Source organism: Ictalurus punctatus, chromosome 13 (assembly GCF_001660625.3).
Source record: "Ictalurus punctatus breed USDA103 chromosome 13, Coco_2.0, whole genome shotgun sequence".
NCBI classification, from domain to species: Eukaryota; Metazoa; Chordata; class Actinopteri; order Siluriformes; family Ictaluridae; genus Ictalurus; species Ictalurus punctatus.
Genome location: NC_030428.2, coordinates 14080922 through 14103773, shown reverse-complemented (window position 1 = coordinate 14103773; position 22852 = coordinate 14080922). Strand labels below are relative to the sequence as shown.

The following is a 22852-nucleotide window of genomic DNA, read 5'->3' as shown; positions in this document are numbered from 1 at the left end:
TGAGACACCATAAAGTGCAAAAAAAAAAAAAAAAAAAGTCCTCTTGATGGCTTTAAGTTTATTATAAAGTGCTGACACTAGAGGCTCCTTCCATAAATATTAGAAAAAGAAAGCTTTTCCTTACAGAAAGCTTCACTCTATAGATTTTCTTTAGTATATTAGTAGGCTTAGATTAGTTTATGTGGCTATACAAGTCCCTGTGAATGAGCTGTTACTGCAGAAACTATAACATTAAGACGAGCGTATTAATATAAACACTGAAGCTGTTATAGATAATTACTCATTACTTGTGACCAGTAAGAATGGAGAATTAATTCCACAGAGCTGTGCTCTATATTCTACAATGTTTTATATGCTTTTAATGAACAGCCTGAGCTTTATGAACCTGAATGATCAGTTTGTCGTGATGTTCCGGAGACTTTTACTTTGAAATGACGCAGAGGCGGAAATGGAGTAGTGTGCTCAGTGCTCAACCTGTTCGCGTGGAATGACTGGCTTCCTGTCATTTCAGTGTATTAGTAGAAGTTTACAATGGCAGTGCAACGCCGAGGAAACGTTAAATCCGCAGACACGAGTACCATTGAGAAAAAAATTAAAAGGTAACACATTTCTTTCCCCGCCCGCAACCAGTCCATCTGCTAACCAGCACCTGTTTGTAGGTCGGGTCGAATCCCAAATGGTTCCCTGAACACTGTATGGTACAATGGTACACTGTAGCCCATTAGTGCATAATGGTGCCTATACTATAAATAACAAATAGTTAAAAACTGCAAGGATTGTATATGCTCTGCATTTCTAACAGATGTGTGTATACAGCGTGTGTGTGTGTGTGTAAGTGTGTGTAAGAGTGATCAGCAACTCAGTAAGTGTATGAGATTGTGGCATGTTTCTGGGGTAGGGGGATGGCACAGAGACAGGCTTCATCATACAGAGGATACTCTGCTCTCCTGTTGGCCCTCCTCTGCACATGTGCACTACTGACGTGGCTCTGGTCAGTCTGGACTAATGACATCATGGACACTATGGTCTCCAGAGGGGAAGTACTCACACAGCCCAGAGTGTTCATGGTCCAGTGTTTGGAAGATTATCAAAAATACAAGCACTTCCCAGGTATTATTACATGCATCTGTTTTATTAGTTGCTTTCTTGCGGACTTGCGCCGAAGTCCTTTCTAGACTTTTCTAAAGTCCCACAAGTGGGAAGTGGAGGGTCTGCCACTATTCATACATCACTTTACAAATACAAGATAGGATGACGTATCAGATAAAAGTATACTTAATTCAGAGGAAAATCTTAGTTTTAAGCTGTTATAAAAGTTCTCTGAGCAGCTGGAGAGGAGTAGGAGTTAATCCTAGGAGTAAATTTTATGACAATTGTTGTAAATCGATTAAAAAAACCTCCATAATAATAAGTAAATGTGCATTTGATAATCTACAGTCTCAACAGATTAAATTCCACATCTACAGAGGATATGTACTTACTCCATGTTAACATTAAGAGGTGTGCTCAAGGTTTGGTCTGTTTAATTGGTGACATCTCTTTGTTCTCTGTTCAAACAAAAGTTTCACTGAACCCAAATACAACCCTTTACCTGAGTGTAAGAGAAATAAGAAAATCAGATAAAATGGTAGGTTTTGGTTTAATCTTACTAGACAGGATAAGAAGCAGTTTAAAGAGACTGTGCGGGTGATTAAAGGGGAAAAAAAGATTAAAGAAAAAGTGTTTATAGTGCTACTTTGTTGGTTGGTGTCATATTTTATTATTTATTTATACACTCACTGTGTGTTTATTAGGAACAACTGCACATTCATGAAGTTATCTAATCAGCCAATCATGTGACAGCAGTTCAATCCATAAAATCATGCAGATACAGGTCAAGAGGTTCAGTTATTTAGTTGTTCACATCAAAGGGATCTTAGTAACTTGAACCATGGCATGGTTGTTGGTGTCAGATGGGCTGGTTTGAGTATTTCATAAATCTCCTGAGATTTTCACACACAACAGTCGCCAGAGTTTACACAGCATGGTGTGAAGTACACCTTGTTGATGAGAGAGATCAGATGAGAATGACCAGACTGATCTGAGCTGACTGGAAGTCTTTAGTAACTCACTCTTTACAACCGTGGTGAGCAGAAAAGAATCTCAGAATGAACAACACATCAATCCTTCAGGTGGGTGAGCTATAACAGCAGAAGACCACATCAGGTTCCACTTCTTTCAGCCGAGAACAAGAATCCGAGGCTGTCTGGGGACAGACTCACCCAAACTGGACAGCTGAATACTCGAAGAAGACCAGGTGATTTTCTTTTTATTTATAATCCTTAACTGTCCAGTTTGGGTGTGTCTGTGCCCATGATAGCTTCAGATTCAACTGGTACCAACAACCATGCCATGGTCAAAGTCAGAGATCACAGTTTTCTACATTTTAGTGTTTGATGTGAACATTAACTGAAGCTCTTGAACTGCATCTGCATGATTTTTGGTTTTGCATTGTGTTGCTGCCATGTGATCGGCTGATTAGATAACTGTGGATGTGCAAGTGTACAGGGGTTCCTAATAAAGTGGATGGTGAGTGTATAATTCCTGTGAGAAGTTGGCAGTTATGTGTCATGCTGACATTTACACAATGTTCACAATGGCGTTTAATAGGAGAATCATAATTCAACATTAGGGATAATGGTCAGGTTTCTCTGTTAGCTCCTAAAAACAAAAGAGATTATTTTCTTACCATTTTCTAATGTCATTCAGTGTCAAATGAATGAGAAATTTAATAGAGAAGCAGTGGAAACAGCAGATGTTGGACTGCAGTGCAGCTGTCTAACGCAGTTGTGCCGAGTTACAGCAGAGACTCGACTCGGCTAGTGATCAACTAGAGATCTTTGAGATGACAAGCACGATGGTAGTGAAATTTGAAGCTTTGGATGCTGATCTGTTTGAACTGAGAGTACAGATGAGGAGATGAGAGAGCTGGGCAGACTATTAAAGAGCTGCTGCATCACTCTCTTTAGGTACTACCTGAGCATTGTGGGTAATCAAGAAAACTGCTAAGCAAAATGAATAGAAAACAGACCAACATACAAATAAAAGATCCCATGTTGATTATAAAGCTTAATGTTCAAGTCATTCATGTGATGAAAGATTTTTCTTTTAATGCTTTGTAGCCGGTTGTTTGATGGTATGTCTTAATTGAAAAAAATCAGAAGAAGACAGCGTTCCTGAAAATATACTATAAGAGCTAAAGAAAATGATACTGTGATTAGACACGAGTAAATGCAGGATAATTGCTCTAGGGCCTGAAGCACTTTATAATGTGCTTTTATTTATATTCACAATCGACGTACTGCCTCATGCTGTTTTACTCCTGAGATCAAATGAACAGAGCATTCAAATGAGGCAAATCCGAAATGGAAACTAGCCATGCTGTGACTAAAAGCACAGACGTGCTGCCACTTTCCACTGCTATTTGCACTTCAGACACTTCAGTCCTAAATATCTGCCTGTTTAAGAGTACTATTAATGCTAAAAAAAACTTCTAGTAATTGCTCCTAATCTCAGGCTTAAGTGTAGGAGTCAATTTCCTCATTTCTGTTAATTCCTCGTCACTTAAGACTGAAAATGTTACTCTAAGTGCCTTTCTGTGCCCCGACTTGGATCTGCTAATAGAGATTATTCCACAGATTAATTATGTTGTCTAACCACGCATGCTAATTTGATCAGAGTAGCCGGATTGCGTTTTCTGAAGTAATTGAGTGCTCCCATGTTGATGAGTGAGGGCAGATATATTGAGACACAGTCATGATCAGTAACTGGAGAGCAGGAATGGAGAGAGAAGGAGCTCAGTTTATTTCTCTGGCTGTACAAGAGCTACTATTAGAACGCAGGGGAGCATTTGAAGCCTTAATGGATATTTTATTGTTGGATTACTTTTATTTCCACTGGCGGATTGGCCTTAGAGGCTGAGAGGGTGAAAGTGTATAAATAGAAACATTGTATAAACGGTTTTCTGATTACAGATATCACTAGGATAATAGGATATTTTGAGTCGTATAGTAAAGAAATCACTACTTGGTGTGGTAATTACTTATGTGTGGTGTTAACAGCGTAAAACTGTAACTTTCTATAAGGAAATGTTCAGGATTTGCTACAGGTTCAGGGTGATTTTGCAACACATATAAGCCTTTTCTTATTATTGCATCAATTTAATAGCTTACTGGCAAAGGAACGGCGCACGGGTGGTTGGGACTTGCTTATTAGGCAGCTATTCAAAATGGTCTAGTCTTGTTTACATTATCCACATTATAAATCCAGGATTATTTAAAGGTGTCAGCAGTTCAATTCAGCAAACTCAGTAATCCACAAATGAAGAAAAAGTTCCAGGTGTTTAAACATGGAATGGAAAAAGTGAGGGAAAGAGCACAGTAAGGGGTGACACCATATGCATTTATATAGAAGTAGTCGCATTCGCAAAATAAATGGTCACATAATAACATTGCATTAACGGCTGCTCGGGAATTTCTTTAACATGAACGTGATTCATTAAGTTTGTATGAATTGCATTAAGGTAATAGATTTGGTGTTCGGCAGTTTTTTCGCATTAGAACTGAATGTGTTGGAATTAATATCTGCTGGATTGTAGTGACGCTTCAGGACTTTTCAAACTACACATTAAGTGCTTCTTTAATAAATCTTACATCTTGGACTGTTTTTGCCAGTGGCTGTTGTGGAAAGACATGGCAGTGCATAATGATTTGAGAGAGATCTGAATGAGCAGTGCAGCAGAACAGTTTATTACTGTGTGTGGAGCTTCACTTGTTCTCTCCGTGACCTTGTAGGTTTCCTCTGGGTTCACCGGTTCTCATCCGTGTTATCCGGTTCAGCGAAATTGCCATTCGGATCTGCACAACTCTATTAGTTTTGCTCTGAGCAGATTAATATAGAATACAATTAGGTTAAACAGAATTTGTTCAAACTGTTTGCAGGTCACACAACCAGCACTCATTCTTATGAAAGAACTGTGTTTTAGTTCAGCTACACAGCAATTTACTTGACAAACTTTTTTGGATGGTTTTCTAATACTTATTTTTACTTTTTTTACCTGGCAAGATGAGATGCTGAATTTAAATATGGGGATTAGTCCTTAAAAGCTTTATTCTACCAAAAAAAAAAAAAAACCTGAACATGAGACTGCATCTGATCAGATAATTTAGATATGAGGTGAGCCGTTTTGGCTATGAGTGACAGTCTGTGTTCAGTTGCGAATGCTCCATATGGAAATCATTCCAGGCTCTCACACAGGCATCAAAAAGCTTCACTCACCCCGAACAAAAGTAGTGCTGCAGTTAACGAGAGTTTCCTGGCCCACTTCAGCCTCTGCATCTTTCACACACTGTAAATCAGCATGCGGATAAGAGCTGGAAGGAGCAAAAACACTGCAGGCCAGATACCCTGTGTCATGGAAACACACGGAATGAATTAGGGATGTTAATTTGAGATGTTTACTCTGTAACATATTCTTGTCACATCATAATATTAAGGTTTTGTTTACGACAAAACAGTTGATTAAATAAATAATTTTTAAAAAGCCTAAGCGTTTACTTCGTATCTGTTAATGTGTGGAAGATGTTCTGTCCTCAGGCTGCACACCTACCAAATGTGGCCGAGCTGTTTCAGACAGCGTTGCAACCACAGATGAGGCACAGATACTGAAGAGGTGAACACACACACACACACACACACACACACACACACACACACACACACACACACACACACACACACACACACACACACACACACACACACACACACACACACACACACACACACACACACACACACACACACACACACACACACACACACACACACACACACACACACACACACACACACACACACACACACATTCTTACTGTGAAACATGTCCAGGAGACCTGCGCACACATTTATAATGAAATGTTCTTGTGGATTCCACAGGATAGCAGAAAGGGGTCTGGCACTTGGTGGTTCAGATGGAGGCGTGAGTAGACTTTCTTAATTGTAGATTCAATCCGTAATTTCATTACTGGGTTTCTCAAATATGTGATGATAATTAGCTGGTTATTAGTATCTGAACAGGTGGCAATTTGCTCCTTTGTGCACTTTGTGTAAAGTACAAAAGGGGGCAGTATACTATTGGACCATTTGTTTAAAAATGCAATTTGTCCTGTTTGTTGAAGAGCATAGAGTTCTTTAATTAAAGAAAGCAATTTGATTTGTTTTATGACATGAGGAAAAACAAGTCTGAAACTATTTCTAACCCGATAAGATTTTCTTACAATGATTCTTTAGGAAATTATTCAGTGTATCAGAAATCTGAAACTCTGATTCATTCCAGGTACTTTGCTATGATTTAAAATTATTTATAAAATACCTCAAATATAAAAAATAAATAAATTTGAATATACTACCTTGGCCCGAGAATCCTAGCATACTTTATTGAATATTTTTAGATATTATATTTGGTTCAAACATTTCTAGATGATTCAGGTGAATCTCCACTTTCAGATCAAGACCTAGACCCGACATCCTCAAAATACCTGATGCAATTTTTAATACCTGCGGAATGACATTTTAATCCAAAGGTATTTTTCAGCCAGCAAATCTCTTGCGAAGTCCTGGAATGTCCTGGAGCTTCATTTTAAAGCACCTGCTTGGACATTATTTGTACCCATTTACTAAAAACAAGACATGGGTCCAGGCCAGCTTGAACTTTTCCCACATTGAGGCTTCCAGGCATTTTTATGCCCAAGCTGTTCCCACATATTCAGAGAACTCATGAGTTTATATAAGTACAAGAATATTTGTTAACAACACATGCCAAACACCCATGCATAATTTTTCTTATTCTCACTCAGAAATAATATGATGTTCAGTTTCACTGCTTAAAAATGAACAGACTTTGTGTTCAACCGCATGCTGATGTAGTTATCCAGGTAATTTCAGTTTATTTTTTACTGAGAAGCAAAAATGAAAAATTAAGTGTTCAAAATAGCTATTCCTTGTAATGCCCTATCAAGATGCATCATGGATGCTATATTTATAAAGATAAAAGGAAACCTTTGGGGTTCTTCAGCTTGTCACTGTGATAATAACTGCATTAAGCACTAGTCCTTCCTGCTGCTAAAGCAACACTATTAAAGCCACAAAGCTTTTCATTCTAGCTTTGGGATTAGTGCTTTAAAAGAAATCAATGACAGGCAGTAGAAGAATAACAGTTCTGGAGTTCTCTGAAATTTTATATCGTACTACAGCTTTCAGGGCACCTTTCAGAAATATTAGCATTTCTGTGTTTGGAACACTTTTCAGGCTGCACAAAATCCTGTCAGCTTTCCAGGAGGCTTATGGTTCAAGAAACTAATCAGCCTCATTGCCTCTTCACACAAGGCATCTTTTTATGAAGAATGACTGTGTTGAGCTGTGGGTGGAGCACTGGTGTGTGTTTGGGATCAAGCCAGACTCATCTGGAATTATTAATGTGTTGTGCTGAGACTAAGTGCAGAGAATCCCACAGCTGCCATGCATCCATCTGCTGAGCAGTTGCTGCAGACTTAATCACACTAAAGTACAGAGAAACTGTAAACACCGTGAGCAGCAGTACCAAATAGCCTGCATTTTTTATCTCTTTCATTTGGAGCAGTTATTTAGCTCTGTGGGGAAGCTTTGCTCTTCTGTGTTTTCCGACAGAAGATATTACTTTCATAAAACCTACACAACTGTATGTTTTCCAATTATTTTCGATTAGCTGTGTGTGTGTGTGTGTGTGTGTGTGTGTGTGTGTGTGTGTGTGTGTGTGTGTGTGTGTATAGGCATCCATTCTGGATCTACACTCTGGAGCTTTGTCAATGGGGAAAAAGTTTGTCAATATCTACAGGTGAGCAGGTAATTCAGGCAAACGTCACTAAACAGGAACATAAAATTGTGCATGTGACTCACCTCTGTTCACTGGTTTATTAGGTCTCAAAGCTCACACAGCTTGTCTCACTGTGTCTTTCATCTGCACGTCAAATTCTATGTAATCACTGCCTTTTTTTATTGGAAAACTGAGCAAGAATTTTAATTCTCAACCTGCTTGTCTTTATTCTTAACACCTGGATTTTTCCCTGAAAAGTCTGCTGTTTTGTGGCGTTACACAGCAACCTGATACGGTTCACTTTACCATGTGGCATGTGTTGTTAGGTTCAGGATACTACAGTGTGTCTGTACTGAGCCTGTATATGTTTACCAGTTCTTTTATTAGTCATTATCTTTAAATAACAGGATAGTTCAGGATCAATACATATTATTGGGCTCATCTGCTGTCTTTTCTCCAGTTACTTCAGTGATCAAATAAGAGATATCTTCACTGAAGAGGATTTTGAACTCTACAGGTATATCTTCAATTTCATTCATTCATTCAATCGTTCTTGGTAGTGTCAGGTTTACAGTTATTGTACTGTAATGTTTTACATTGGCTCATTCACAAATGAATAACAGAAAAATAGAATCGATGATAAAAGACGTTAAATTGAAAGATCAGCATATACCAGCAGCATGACAGCGATCCAAATCGCAAGGCAAAATCAATAAATCAGATAAATCAGTCCATCCAGGATTTTGCAATATTGCAGTCGCAGAAATTAATGCGAAATCAAGGAAACTGCAAAATTGCAAATGCATGTGATGTCATCACAATGCGCAATTTTACGTGGTCACAACATGCATTCAGTCAAAGCCCTCTTCGATTCACTTGTGTTGAACTTGTGTACAGCTAAAAGGTCTCATTTAGCAAAGCAATTTAGTGCAATTGCAATTTCGACGATATGTGTAGCTTTCCACAAAAAAGCACAAAAAACTCTGCAGAATCCTGTACAGACTGATAAATACTTTTAAAGAGAAGTTTTGTCACAACCTTCTTTATCTCATGCATCACAAAAATGTAGGGCAATGGGCAACGATTGCAAACAAGCTGGCATAGTTATTACAAGTGTCAGGAAGAATGTGTGGGTCAGTGGGTTATTGGGCTATCTGCTGAGAAGATATGAAAAATGTTGGCTGTAGTTATAAAATTAATTATTACTAATTATAGAATATTTATTTGTTAAATTTTAGGATGGAAAATGCAATGCCATTTCACTTTTAATATCTGAATATACATTGCTTTTTTTACCTTGTGATTTTGAAAGACCATCTAACACACAAAATCTGTGTGTTGCTAAATGACATTTCTTTGCCATCTTCATTTTCTTTTAAGAGTTAAATTTTGCACTTGATTTAAAGAAAAGAAAAAATTATTTAAAAAAACAAAACAACCTTCTCATGAATGTATCCTACTCCAAATCAGGGCTATGCGTGGCCGCATTCAGAAGGTGATTGCAGAAACATTTGGGTTGGACTCCAGTAAGCTGTTCCTCACCAAGCCCACCTTCTTCTCCCGCATCAATAGCACCAGTGCTAAGACCACTCATGATGAGTACTGGCACCCACATATTGACAAGGTGACACACACACACACGTTGATCTCACAGGAATCACTGGGGTGTAACAATACGTTGTAACATGTATTGTGCATTGTGATACAAAAATATGATGCTATCCATCATGGTGTTATTCACATTGTGGAAATCAGCATTCGATTGCAGGATGCATGTAAAGCAGTTACACTGTTTGAACACCAGAGTTCCCAATCTGTGCAATCCATAGAGTTAAAACATATAGAGAGCGCAATGGTCACATGATTGCATTCCTTCTTGGAGAACCTAGGAGGAGCCTAAGCAGTGGTGGCTTAGCAGTTAAGGCTCTGAGTTACTGATCGGAAGGTTGGGGGCTCAAACGCCGGTGCTGTTGGGCCCTCCAGGGGCGCTGTATCATGGCTGACCCTGCGCTCTGACCCCAACTTCCTGACCAATAAAGACTCATTATCATCACTTGTGAATACTAAATACAGACAAAAATGCACATTGTTCTTCAATGTTCATGATTCAGAAATAAATCAGTCATCATTTTTCTTCATTCAAATTTTGTTCAAAATATTCTGAGAATTGAATCGAAATTGTGAAGCCAGCAGTGAGTCGAATCTGATCATTTCACACCTTACAGGAACCTGTGTGCTAACTGGTTCTTTTAAAATCTTACAATCATGATCAAAACCAGTATGAGTTGACCTCTAAAATATCTGAACACTTCAACACATTCAACAAGATTTCAACATTGGCCGCAAAACTTTGCAAAATCCTGTATGGACTGTTTAGTCTCACATACATGTTTTAACTAGATGGGGTCTTCGGAATTGGGCATTGCACCAATTCCATTCACTGACGTACACACCATTTATGAAAGCGCTTCAGTCTAAAGGCATAGAAGGCCTATGTACTACAGACTCTTGAATTCCAAAGTGTTTCCTTAACTGTTAGATCTCAGGCCTCAATTGGTGACTTATTCCAACAGCCCAAACTCACAAGCACAGGTGACCTGGCAGATAGTGCCAGATCTCTCCATATATTTGGTACAACAAATCTGCTCAGGTGGAAACCAGGGTCCTTTCAACCACCTAGGGGCCACGAGCAGGCCTAGTTGCTGAATTCTGTATAACAGTGGTAGAATCCATGGTAGAGGACGAGAATAGATGGTGAGTTGGTCAGTGCATCCTGTGGGCTGTCCAGCTCTTCTAAGGAGAACCATAATCAAATATGTGTTGAATGGCATAGTTAATTCTCACTATAACGTCATCAGACAAGGTCTCCTTAAATTGGCCAATACCCAGGCCTGTCTTTGACTTCCAGAGAATTCAGACAGTGGCTTCATTAGTACGTATTAGAGGAAATCCATCAAGTTCGCAAGCTAAACTGAGAATAGCACACTCTACTGAGGAATAACATAGAGCAATTCATAAAATTTACTAGTGAACCTGCTGAACAGAGTTCCATAGCGTTTCATCCACAAACTCTATGAATGTATGAAAATTTCTATGACCATAGTCACAGGATATTAAACAGATAGCTTCACATGGCATGAGGGAAGGAGAAGAAGAGGAAACATGGCTAGGAATATTTATTGCAAATGCTGTGCCATATGCAGTGTTGGGTAAGTTACTCAAAAAAAGGTAATCCACTACAGATTACTAATTACTACTTTTAAATTGTAATCTGATTACATTACTGATTACAGCATGTAAAAAGTAATCAGATTACTAATTACATTACTTTCACGTTACTTTCAAAACCTATCAAACATAGTTTTCCAGTATTTTTAGCACACGTCAATGTATGACACAATCAGAAAAAGTTGGATTTATCATAAAACCTGCCTCGTGGGTTGTCACGGTTTGTAGAACTACCAGACCGGTAAAATATAAAACTTTTCTAACTGGGCTAGTTTTGAGTCAAGGGGAGGCACAGCTAAGCTATTACTGTATTGCAAATGGAGTAGGGTGCAAAGTACACTATCTTTCCTTATGCTCTGCTCATATCATGTTCACGTAAACTGGAACTCATAGACATTTATGCATCTTGTCTTTCTGCTCAGCATCAGAGGATGTTACTGTTTCAGTTTGAACCCGTTTACTGGTTAAAATAATATATTTTTTTAAAATTGGCATTTATCCATTTTTTCCTCACACTGACTGAGCTAGCGTTTGGCAGAATTGAGAGACTGTCAGCCAATAAGACGCGAGTATTTCCACGTATTTTTCCTTTAAACCCTGTCTGATTGGTCTCGCCTCCGTTCACTGAAGTTATAAAATTACAGGTGGTCTTCTTTTACTCACGTTCAGTTACATAGTGACAAACTGCTTCAGGTGGAGAATTATTCGGGGCTAAAGAAAAATTCTTCGGGGCAAAACGTGATTTATTTTAAAAATGAATTTTATTTAATATTGTTTTCCTAACAATACATTTGTAATGCAAGTAACATCATTTTACTGGCATCAGTAACTGTAATCAAATAACATAAATTTAAAATGTAATGTGTTTACATTACTGCGTTATCAGAAAAAGTCATTAAACTTGATATAATATAACGTATTTATAATGTCTGAAGTATGATCCATTTCCTTTGATAGTGAATGTTAAAATGATTAGATACCGAGTCCTTGACTTATTGCACTGTACTAAGACAGGGTCCCAATTTTTGTCAATTCTGTCTCTTCATTATTTCAGGCCACTGTGTATTTATGAGCCAACTGCATAAATTGCATTCCGAAACTTCCCTACCACCATCACCTGTCATTCCCTGTCACACTTTTTCTAATTGCCCTTAGACTACCTCCATTAACATAGAATTTATTAAACCACTGTGGTGTTAACATGATGTAATTTTATGCCGGCACCATTTGCTTCTTAAAGATTAGAGGAGACCTTTTTAACTGTGAAGTGTGATTTAAAAAATGTTCAACTGGGATTTCCACTATTACTATTTTCATGAATATGTCCTGGAAACAGCTAAAGCAGGACTGGTCTTATCCTTATTGAGTTCTTAGTGAAGTTGAACCTGAAGTAAAATCTAGAAATATGAGACTTATTTAATTTGGATATACTGAACAGTCCCATCCCATAAAATCTCAGGGGCACAGAGTGGAAAACTGTCAGTACATGATAAGGAAAATTGGAACTTATTTATATTAGATTAAAGAGAAAATGTTTCACAGTCCAAGTCATTCTGTGTAATTTATTCAATTTACCCATGAAATATAATATTTGGGGTGGGAGAGAGAAACTTGCTTGGAATGTGTCTGCCACAGAGACTGAATTTGCAAATTTGTGGTTTCTACAGGTGACATATGGGTCCTTTGACTACACCTCATTACTCTACCTAACAGATTATGGTGTGGATTTTGGAGGGGGGCGATTCATCTTTATGGACCCAGATAGCAACCGAACAGTGGAACCCCGTGCAGGTACACGTCACTTTGTTTAATTAATTTAAGAAATATATTTTTCTCATATGAATTCATAGGGGTGCCAATAATTGTTGCACACCTATATTTAACAAATATTTATTTTTGGATAAACCTGTGTTGTGTTTGCAATTGTTTGATATCCATGAGAGTATTTTTGTGAATTTTTAAAACAAAAGATTAAACAATAAAAACAATTTTTCACAGCCTCCTTTGCTCATGTTTTCCAAGTGTGCCAATATTAGTAGAGGGCACTATACAAATATTGGCACCCCTATGAATTCATATGAGAAGTATATATTTGAAGTATATTCCCATATTTTACTTTTTTTTTTTTTTTAATACAACTGGGTGACTAGGAACTGGAAATTGTTCAACCATGACTTCCTGTTTCATAGGGGTATAAATATGAGGTAACACATATGCCAAATTCCCTTAGTCATTTATAACAATGGGTAAGACCAAGTAATATAGCTGTGATGTGTGGCAAAAGGTTGTTGAACTTCACAAAATGGGAAGTGGCTATACGAATATAGTAAAAGCATTGAAAATGCCCATTTCCACCATCAGGACAATAATTAGTTCCAGTCAACTGGAAATGTTCTGAATCAACCTGGAATTGGACGTGTGTCTATATTGTCTCAACGCACTGTGAAGAGGATGGTTCGAGTGGCCAAAAAATCTCCAAGGTTCACAGCTGGAGAACTGCAGAAGTTAGTTGCTTCTTGGCGTCAGAAAATCTCCAAAACTACAATCCGAAATCGCCTACATCACCACAAGTTGTTTAGAAAGGTTTCAAGAAAAAAGTCTCTACTCTCATCCAAAAACAAACTCAGGCATCTTCAGTTTGCCAGACACTACTGGAACTTCAAATGGGATCGGGTTCTATGGTCAGATGAAACCAAAATAGAACTTTTTGGCAATAAATACCAGAGGTGGTTCTAGTGCAGACAGAGAGGTAGCCATATGGAAAAGTACCTCATGCTCACGGTTAAATATGGTGGTGGCTCTTTAATATTTTGGGGCTGTTTTTCTGCCATAGGACATGGACATTTTGTTAGGATACATGGCATCATGAACTTAAATGAAAATCTGATTGCCTCTTCCAGAAAGCTTAAAATGGGCCGTGGTTGGATCTTCTAGTAGGACAATGATCCAAAACATATAACAAAAACAACACACAAATGGTTTACTGACCAAAAAGTCAAGGTCCTGCCATGACCATAAAGTCCCCTAACTTGAAACCCATTGAAAACCTGTGGGGTGAACTGAAGAGGAGAGTCCACCAGCGTGGTCCTTGTAATTTGAAGGATCTGGAGAAATGGTATGGAGGAATGGTCTCAGATCCCTTGCAATGTATTCTCCAACCTCATCAGGCATTATAGGAGAAGACTCAGAGCTGTTATCTTGGCAAAGGGAGGAAGTATTGAACAAAAGGGTGCCAATAATTGTGCCACACACATATTTAACAAAGATTATTTTTTATTTATTTTAATTAATTACATTTTTTTTTTGTATGAACCTGTGTTGTGTTTGCAATTGTTTGATATCCATGAGAGCAGAGTATTTTTGTACATTTCTTGAACAAAACAACAAAACATCAAAACATTAAACAATAAAGACAATTTTTTTATGGATTTAATGGAGTTCAATGGTGGCTTTTGGAAGAACGAAAGCAATATCTACACAAACCAATGCCAGATACCTGGATCTTGGTGAGGATTTTTATTCCTTTATAGGTCACTCCATGCAAATTACAGCCAAACTGTGACATGAAGGTCACTCCCACCCTTACACTTATATTACCATCAGATATACTGTAATGCCATATGACTCAAAAGATAACATCTCCAATCAAAGATTAGTTATGAGGCATCACAATGCATGTAACAAGAACACGAAAATAACAATGAATTTATCAATAAATATTTATTTTAAGAAATGCATGGTCTAAGATTCCTCAGGAACGCTGCCAGAAGCTGTGCATCTCATTTGCAGCAGGTCATAACAGCAAAAGGGTTCTCTACTAAGTACTAAAGATGCTTGACATAAATGGATTGAATAATTTTGAGACTGGAGAAATCATTATAAGTTGCATTTTCAGTTGAATTTGCTGAAACCACTTGAAGCATTCATTGTGTTGAACTATTTCAATTGCTTTTGTTTGATTTGTTCATTACAAGCAGCTGAAAGTCTGTACATTTTGACAATAAACCCCTGATTTGTAGTGGGGTTGAACAATTTTGATTGTAACTGTGTATATATAAACTAAGTATAAAAAGTGTCAATTTCCCCTATGTATAGATACATTTGGGACACCTTGTATATTGAGTGGCTTCACTTTACCCTGCACAAAACATCGCAAGTATAACATGGTGTAACTTATCTGAATATGTACATCACAAATTATCAAAACTCTTGTGATCTATAAGTACTCTCGGGCGATACACATCATGCCTGAATGTGGGGTCTAGTTAGAAATTCGAAGCTTGGGAATAAGGCTGAGGTTGTTTCGCGTGTAACATATCCAAAACAGGACGCGATGAAGCTACAAATTTTACAAAGTTGATTTTATGTCTAATCTTACGTTCTGGGCATTTTCCTCTGTTTTTTAGATTCCAAAATTGTGCTTGAGAGACGGACAGAGATATTTTTGTTACTAATTGAACCCTTGTTTTTATTAAAACAGATTTAATACATAACCCATGCAGACACTAACGGTTACATTTGGAACGATTTTTAAAAGACCTCGCACCCAAAACGGGCTGTGATCCTGAACAACCATTCCCATAGAGAACTATTATGTAGCCTCTGTACTAAAATAGGAAAACAGGAAAGGTTAGGAATTAAAATAAAAAAGAATGAGTTTATTGGATAAGATAAGGAATGTCACACTTTCTGACACTAATTAATGGAGAGAATAAAGACATGTTTTTACAGTAGTTAAGAACCGGATGACATTGAAATTATCTTATGTATATCTCAATGTGTAACATCCTACATTAATCATGAAATTTAACAATATTCACTGCAATAATACATTTTATTGCCAATTATTTATATACATTTGAATGGCTGCAGTTTTCATGGAGTGACCTCTATGTGAGGTCACTTAAGTGACACTTATTTAGAAATGTAGCATTAAATGAACCATTATTAATAACTCAGACTGACCACAAAACCTTTTGTGGATTACAGTAACATTTGGGGAAGGATAAAAACAGAGTTGTATGTTTTTGTACTTTTATATATTCCATATTTTGCATATTTATTGAAACAAGTAAGAGAGTATTAGTCATATTTAACAGCTAGCCTGTTTATTTTGAATGCTTGCTTTTCCATTTATCAATCATTAGAGTACTGAATGTTGTGGAAACCAACCTGTGCTAGTGACTCATCTGTTGTGTCTTTTCTTTTATGTAACCTTTCACTAAACCCGCATGTTGACATGATCCACAAACAGCCAGCTGATTAGACTGGCCTGTGCAAAAAGGCACAATTCTGTCTTATGGTCTAATGTATTACTGTACTGTATATGAAAAGTTTTTTTTTTTTTTTCTTCCCCCCTCAATAATCTATCTAATCTGAGTGGGTAATGACTGCCATTTCCTTGCTAGAGCAGCTCTATTTATTTAAACTACATGTTTAGAGACTAAGCTGTCTTTCTCAAAAAATTTTAATATCATGGAAAAGTTCATTTTTTTTCCATAATTTAATTCAATAAGTGAAACTTTCATATATTCTAGATTCATTACACAAAATGATATATGAAAGAATATATGAATATAATGATTAGAATATATGAAATTTTCATTTCCAAATTAAAAGCAAAATTTACTTTCATCTGAAAAGAGGACTTTGGGCCACTGAGCAATGGTCCAATTCTTTTTAAAGGCTCAGGAAAAATTTGTAGGTGTTTTGAGTTAATTATCTGATAAGAACTCTTCTTAGGTCAACATTTCTGTATTATAAATTCTTTATTCTAATATTTTGAGATACTGGATTTTTGATTTCCACGAGCTGTAAGCTGTAATCATCAAGATTAAAATAAAAAAAAAGGCTTGAAATATTTCACTTTATATGTAATGAATCTAGAATATGTGAAAGTTCCACTTTTTGAATTAAATTATGGGGAAAAAAAAACAACTTGTCCACGATATTCTAATTTTTTTTAGATGCACCTGTACATCTCGCTCTGCACGTACTACACAGGAGAGAGTTAAAGGGAGGTGCTCTGTCACTCAGTGCTCTCTGAGTGCATGGAAAGTTGCAGGCAGGAGATGGGTGAATGCAGATTAGTTGATCCTGTATGTTTTTGCTTAAAATTTTCTCCCAACCAGACATGGGGAGCTCGAGTGTAATTTCTGAGCACAAAAACAGATGAAACCAACAAACTCATGTGCTGAAATATTTCACAACATTTCAGTTTAGAAAGAACTTTAGACATGTTCTATTCATCAACCCACTGATGTTCAGGTTATTGTCTTCCCTGTCGGTGCTGAATTGCTGTACGGCGGATTTAAGTGGTTGGTCTAAAAGATCCACAGTTTTCTGCATGGCTATGCTGAAACAGTCATTTTGTGTTGATTAGCAATCATGGGCAGATGATGAACCTATGAACTTCACTAAGGTAATTACTACCCTGGCAGTAAGCTCAGCAATGGTGAGACAGATAATCAGCCTCCCTCTGAGGGGGAGGAGAGAACCAATGACAGGCATTAGCCAGTGGAGAAACCGAGTGGAAAATGCGACATGCGTAGGTGATGGGTGGAGGGCAGTTGTGTAAGGCACAGATATGTGGCAAAGATGGCAACAGGTCAATGAGGGAATTAGGTTTAAGGCATGCAAAGAGAAATTAAAGGCCTAATGGAAGTGGAAATGCTAAAGGTGTTAAATAAAAAGGGCACATCTGCCCATCACAGCGAGGAAACTGAGACAAGGTGCTGGAGGCATTCGGGGGCGGGGTGGAGGGGGCTGTTTAGGTTGGAGACCAGCTGTTTTAACAGATTGGCGAATCACAGCCTCCAGCCGCAGGGAACAACCTGGCATCGCCCTTATGGAGAGCCTCACTCTTTCAGCGCTCACTATGTTTATAGGAAGTGAAAAGTGTGTTCCTGCCTGTTACTTCTCAAATCAAATGTGGCAGTGAGGGTACGTCTTTGGCTCAGTGCTTGTCCAAAAGGAGGAATAGCAGAGAAAGAGACAGAAGGGTTTAGAAATATTATGTCAGTTCTGTTTTGGATATGATGGAACGGATATTATCACTGCATAAGTACAGTGTGTTCTATGGTTTTTTTTGCCACTTGACACTGATGATAAAGCTCAGTATATTACCCATATTGGATATTGGCAAGTTTTATTGTTTTTACACTGTGAAGTTAAAGTGTCAGCAAGAATGACTATTTAAAACTGAATTCGCATCTATATTACAAAATACACAGCCTATATATATATATATATATATATATATATATATATATATATATATATATATATATATATATATATATATATATTAGTCCTTCTGTTCTTGGCTGGCAATTTGCACCATAAAATGTAGTTGTTAAGCATTAAGAACACAAAGGCAGGGAAGAGTTTACTAAAAAAAGAAGCCTAAGATACACGTCATATGGACAGATAAGACGAGAATGGAGAAAAATGAGAGCTGACTATCAATTAAAGCATCTCATCTGTGAAACCTGGTAGTCTGTCTGGCCACTAATGGAGTGGCTTACTTGTCTTTATTAAGTGTTAAGTAATTGTTATGTATTTATTCTCAGCAAGATGTTATGATGTCTAATGATAAACATGTGTATAGGAATAGCACATGCAGGTGGTTTTGGAAAGCTTGCCCTGCAAATACCCTGCTATTAACCTTGTCACTAGGCTAATTATGCCATTAAACATGGTCAAGTTGTGAGAGCTAAAATCATACAATTTTTAGAAGATTACAATTTGTTTCCATAATCGACAAAAGTCAGTGTAAGGGTTCTTATTTGTAGCAAAGGAACAGAACACATTAGATTGAAGTTCACATCATTTTAGGGGGACTGGTTTTTCAGTTGCTAAGGTTTGAATTAAACACATTTAATTGAAGGGGTCAGTCAAACAGGCTAATAACTATAAGAACTCAGTAATAAATATAATAGCTTTGATAATGTTTGGTTGCAATTTTCATTCCTGTAACACAGTAAAAATAAATAAATAAAATAAAAATCATGGACGACCTGGCTATGCTTCATGAACCACTGCATTAAAGAGCTGAGTGAGTGATCCACTGCACACGTCAGGCATGTGACTATTAATGTTAATCCTGCCGTTACACATCCTTCTTTATCCACCATATAACTAGTTCTTAGTTTAAATAATAATGTATTTGAACATTAAAACCTCTCAAACAGAAATAGCTCTCTCTACTGAAATGGTTATTGGGTTTGGTGTTATTCATTGCTGCCACTCACTTAAAATCCAACCAGGTTAATAAACTGTGCAATCCCTAATATTACAAACAGGTTCTCAGTTTGTTCAATTTGTGTAGCTTTAAAGAATAATCAGCTTTTACTCAATAAATCGGTAAATGCACAACCTTCTAAAACTTGTTACTTTTACTTTTTAACAAGATTTAAAAATTTCCATGCTAAATAGCAGTCTACAAAGTTAAAAGTTGTGCAGACACAGCAGAGGTAATTTACCGAAATATCTTGTTACTTTTGTAAATGTCTCCTGTTGGTGCCACAGACCATGTTATGTAGCTATCTGGGTTTTTTTTCTTTTTTTTTTTTTTTTTTTTTTTTTTTTTTTTTTTTTTTTTAAATAGTTCTCCCTGAATAGACGCAGGCTTGTCTAATTGATTTTGATGATGCTCGAGTGTGGCCAGTGAGCAAGCAGCATTTTAAACGTGTGAATACGGTCCTGAGATGCACTGGGAATTTCTGTCACTACTTGTCTAAACAGAGCCATTACAATCACAGCTTCTCTGTGTTGCTTTCCATTTCTAGCTTAAAACAACACATACATTGAATTACAAACTGAAAACAAGCTACAATATGTGCTGTATTTTGAATGTTGGAATTATCTTAAACTCTTCCATCTGGGAACTCTTTTTCTTTGCAGGACGAGTGTCTTTCTTTTCCTCAGGCTCCGAGAACCTCCACCGTGTGGAGAAGGTGGCATGGGGCATGCGCTACGCCATCACTGTGTCCTTCACTTGTGACCCCGATTATGCTATAGCTGATCCCAGCTTACCATAGGGTCCTTCTGAGTTAATGACTGGAGCCCTGGGACAAAAAACATAACATGAGAAGATACTTAAGTATTCAACTGAAGATGTTTTGTTTTCTTTGGGAAAGATTTAACAGACTTTACGAACTTATTGACATGGAAGAACAACAATAACTGCATGAGTTAATTGCCCTGTATTGTATTGAAAAGAAAAATTCACACAAAAAATTTCCTGTGGACCTTCATTCAGCCCCTGTTTTACTGCCTTTGACTTTCTCTGCTTGCCTTTTTACTTGTAACATTTTGACTGTCTCCCTTTTGTCACAGTTAGATCAGTTATCACAGATTGGACAAACAGCACAAGTGGAAATTCTCAACAGGTGGTATAAATGAAATTGCTCTTAAAGAACAATTCGCTCATGACCTGCTGAGGGAGCTTTTCAAAAGCGTTAGCAGGGGTTTAACGTTCAATACCTTTCCTAGACTGCACCATGTCTTTTAGAGTAAAAATGTCTGAGCAATGGCACTACAGTGTGTTTTATCATAGCTGTTGAGAAAGTTGTCTTCTGAACAAGTGTATTTCAGTAGCACCATCTGTCTGTCAATCATAGTCCCTATGAGAGAGGGAGTATAAGGTCTAAACAAACTGCGGTGCTGGAAAAGTTTATTAATGTAAAATATTCCGACTGGTCCTTTTACTGTCATGACATGCACGGAAATGCATCAATTTGCTTGTTCCCTGGAAAGTACATCTTAATCTTGAATTAATTTTGCCAATTCAAATCATGACTGAGTGATCTTTGCAATAAATGTCATTTATTGATCTCAGTGCTTCAGATTTAATTGAGCGTAGTTATGCTTAATACACTGTTTTATTGCCGTCATCAGATTAGAGTATTAAACAGTGGTTTCCAGACCTCAACCACATTCTTTCCCCAAAAGGCATGTCTTACTTTGCTTCACGTTACACAAAGACAAACTCTCCACTCTGTTATTCTCTAATGCTTGGGCCACAAAAAATTATTTAAAAAGACAGAAATCGCAAAAGGTGTACTTGTTTTTAGGCTCTTCATACAGTATTATCATCCTAGATTATACTATGGCATGGAGTGTGTAACATTTAATCTGAACTCTTCTGTATACCCAGTGACAACTGTGCTGAACTGATATCCACCATATTTGTTACAGGTTTGTTCATGAGACATTCAGGATAATTTAACCAAGTGTAATGTAGAGTGTTTGGTGACTGAAGAAAATCTCTCAGTGAAGCTCTTATAAATCCAGTACCATGACGCAGGCTTTGCTGATGGATTTGAAGCATGCTGAGTGAATGGTTGAGATTTTGAGGTGAACTTATGAACCTCAATTGTTCTCTTCGCTTTCTCTACTGGCCATGGAGTGGAGTTCTGTCTGTGGGATGCCCAGACCACAACTGAGAGGAAAATGTGCTTTGAGAAATACTTCAACTAAACAGATTTGATAAGAAGGTTATCCATGGAAACATCTGAATTATTTATAGAGGGTTATACAAAGGTTTCTCTTAGATCTATAGCAGTATATCTGCCAGAATTGTTTCTGGTGTATGTTTCATATGTTTCATATACTTACTACTGAACCAACACTAAAAGTATTAACCATCATCTGGAGTTTTACTTATATTGTTCAGTTATTTTAGCATAACAGTTTTTTTTTATTTTATTTATTTATGTTGCTTCATCTAGAAGGCTTGCTAACCTAGGAGAGAAAATTGATAACCAGTATTTAACATCTGTTAAATATAATTGACTGAGATTTTGAAGATGGAAATGCAATCTGCAGTCTGTCATTATAACATGGCACTGTCATACCTTAACTGTGGAATGAATGAGGCTATTGACTATGCATGATTTTGTACCATGTTGTGTAATTTGCATTTGAGTCAACTATCATAGTGGTTTTATTGAGAGGTCTTTTACGGTTATACTTTATTATACACTTTAGATCGAAACCTCAGAATCATACAACCACAGATGTACTATTCCATTTCCACTGAAGCAAGCGGGTAATTTTGTGTGGCTTTTATTATTATTTTTCTTTGATGGATTCACAGTCTGAATGTGGACTGAGCTCTAGGATGTGATCAGCCACGGCTTAATAAGAATAGTCTGTAATATTACTTAATGAATTATCCATTAATTCAACACATAGTATAGAAATAATATGTATTTGATGAATGCTTAATTAATCATATAAGGTGATAAGTGAAAGGTATGGAATGGGGGAACAGCCTTGTTCTTTACTTGAGGATAAGTATTAAAACATGGTCATTTATTTAAATTGTGAAGCCATTCATCTTTGCAGAACTGAAGTTTCAGCTGCTGCCTTAATGCTATGGTTGAATGAGGATACAGATATTCTTAAAGGGAATGGGATTAAAGTGAAATACTGACAAAATCCTGCAGATAGGCAGGCAAAAAAATGGCGAAAGTCTTAAAAATGAAAGAACTCATCAACATATGGTAGTTGATGAATATACACTTCACAAGGTGGGCCTAGGGTGCACTATATGAAAGAAAGCATATAGATGTTAGAGACAAATTATGTGTGAGGTTTCATTCAACTGTGTTAGACGACAATGCATTTCCACACCATGGGAGTTGTTGTCACCTGTGGGGTAGTTTTAGCTCCTTTTTTTTTTTTTTTTTTTTTTTTTTTTTTTTTTAATAAAGATCTGTGTTAATC

The 22852-nt window shown here is 37.1% G+C and overlaps 1 protein-coding gene across 2 annotated transcripts; it reads left to right on the top strand.

Annotated features, from left to right (window-relative positions):
• Nucleotides 1–426: 426 nt before the first annotated feature.
• uts2r2 (urotensin-2 receptor 2) lies at nucleotides 427–21042 on the top strand. Of its 2 annotated transcripts, none has more exons than XM_053685377.1 (9): nucleotides 427–599; nucleotides 899–1110; nucleotides 5635–5710; nucleotides 5977–6019; nucleotides 7848–7912; nucleotides 8352–8408; nucleotides 9362–9515; nucleotides 12787–12910; nucleotides 13481–18346. In XM_053685377.1, the coding sequence occupies exons 1-9, from the start codon at nucleotides 532–534 to the stop codon at nucleotides 13486–13488; spliced, it is 807 nt and encodes a 268-aa protein (XP_053541352.1). In that variant the 5' UTR covers nucleotides 427–531; the 3' UTR covers nucleotides 13489–18346. The 2 variants fall into 2 exon arrangements, with proteins under 2 accessions (XP_053541352.1, XP_017339534.1); XM_017484045.3 differs by lacking the exon at nucleotides 13481–18346 and adding an exon at nucleotides 20024–21042 and having other exon boundaries at nucleotides 429–599.
• The last annotated feature ends 1810 nt before the right edge of the window (nucleotides 21043–22852 follow it).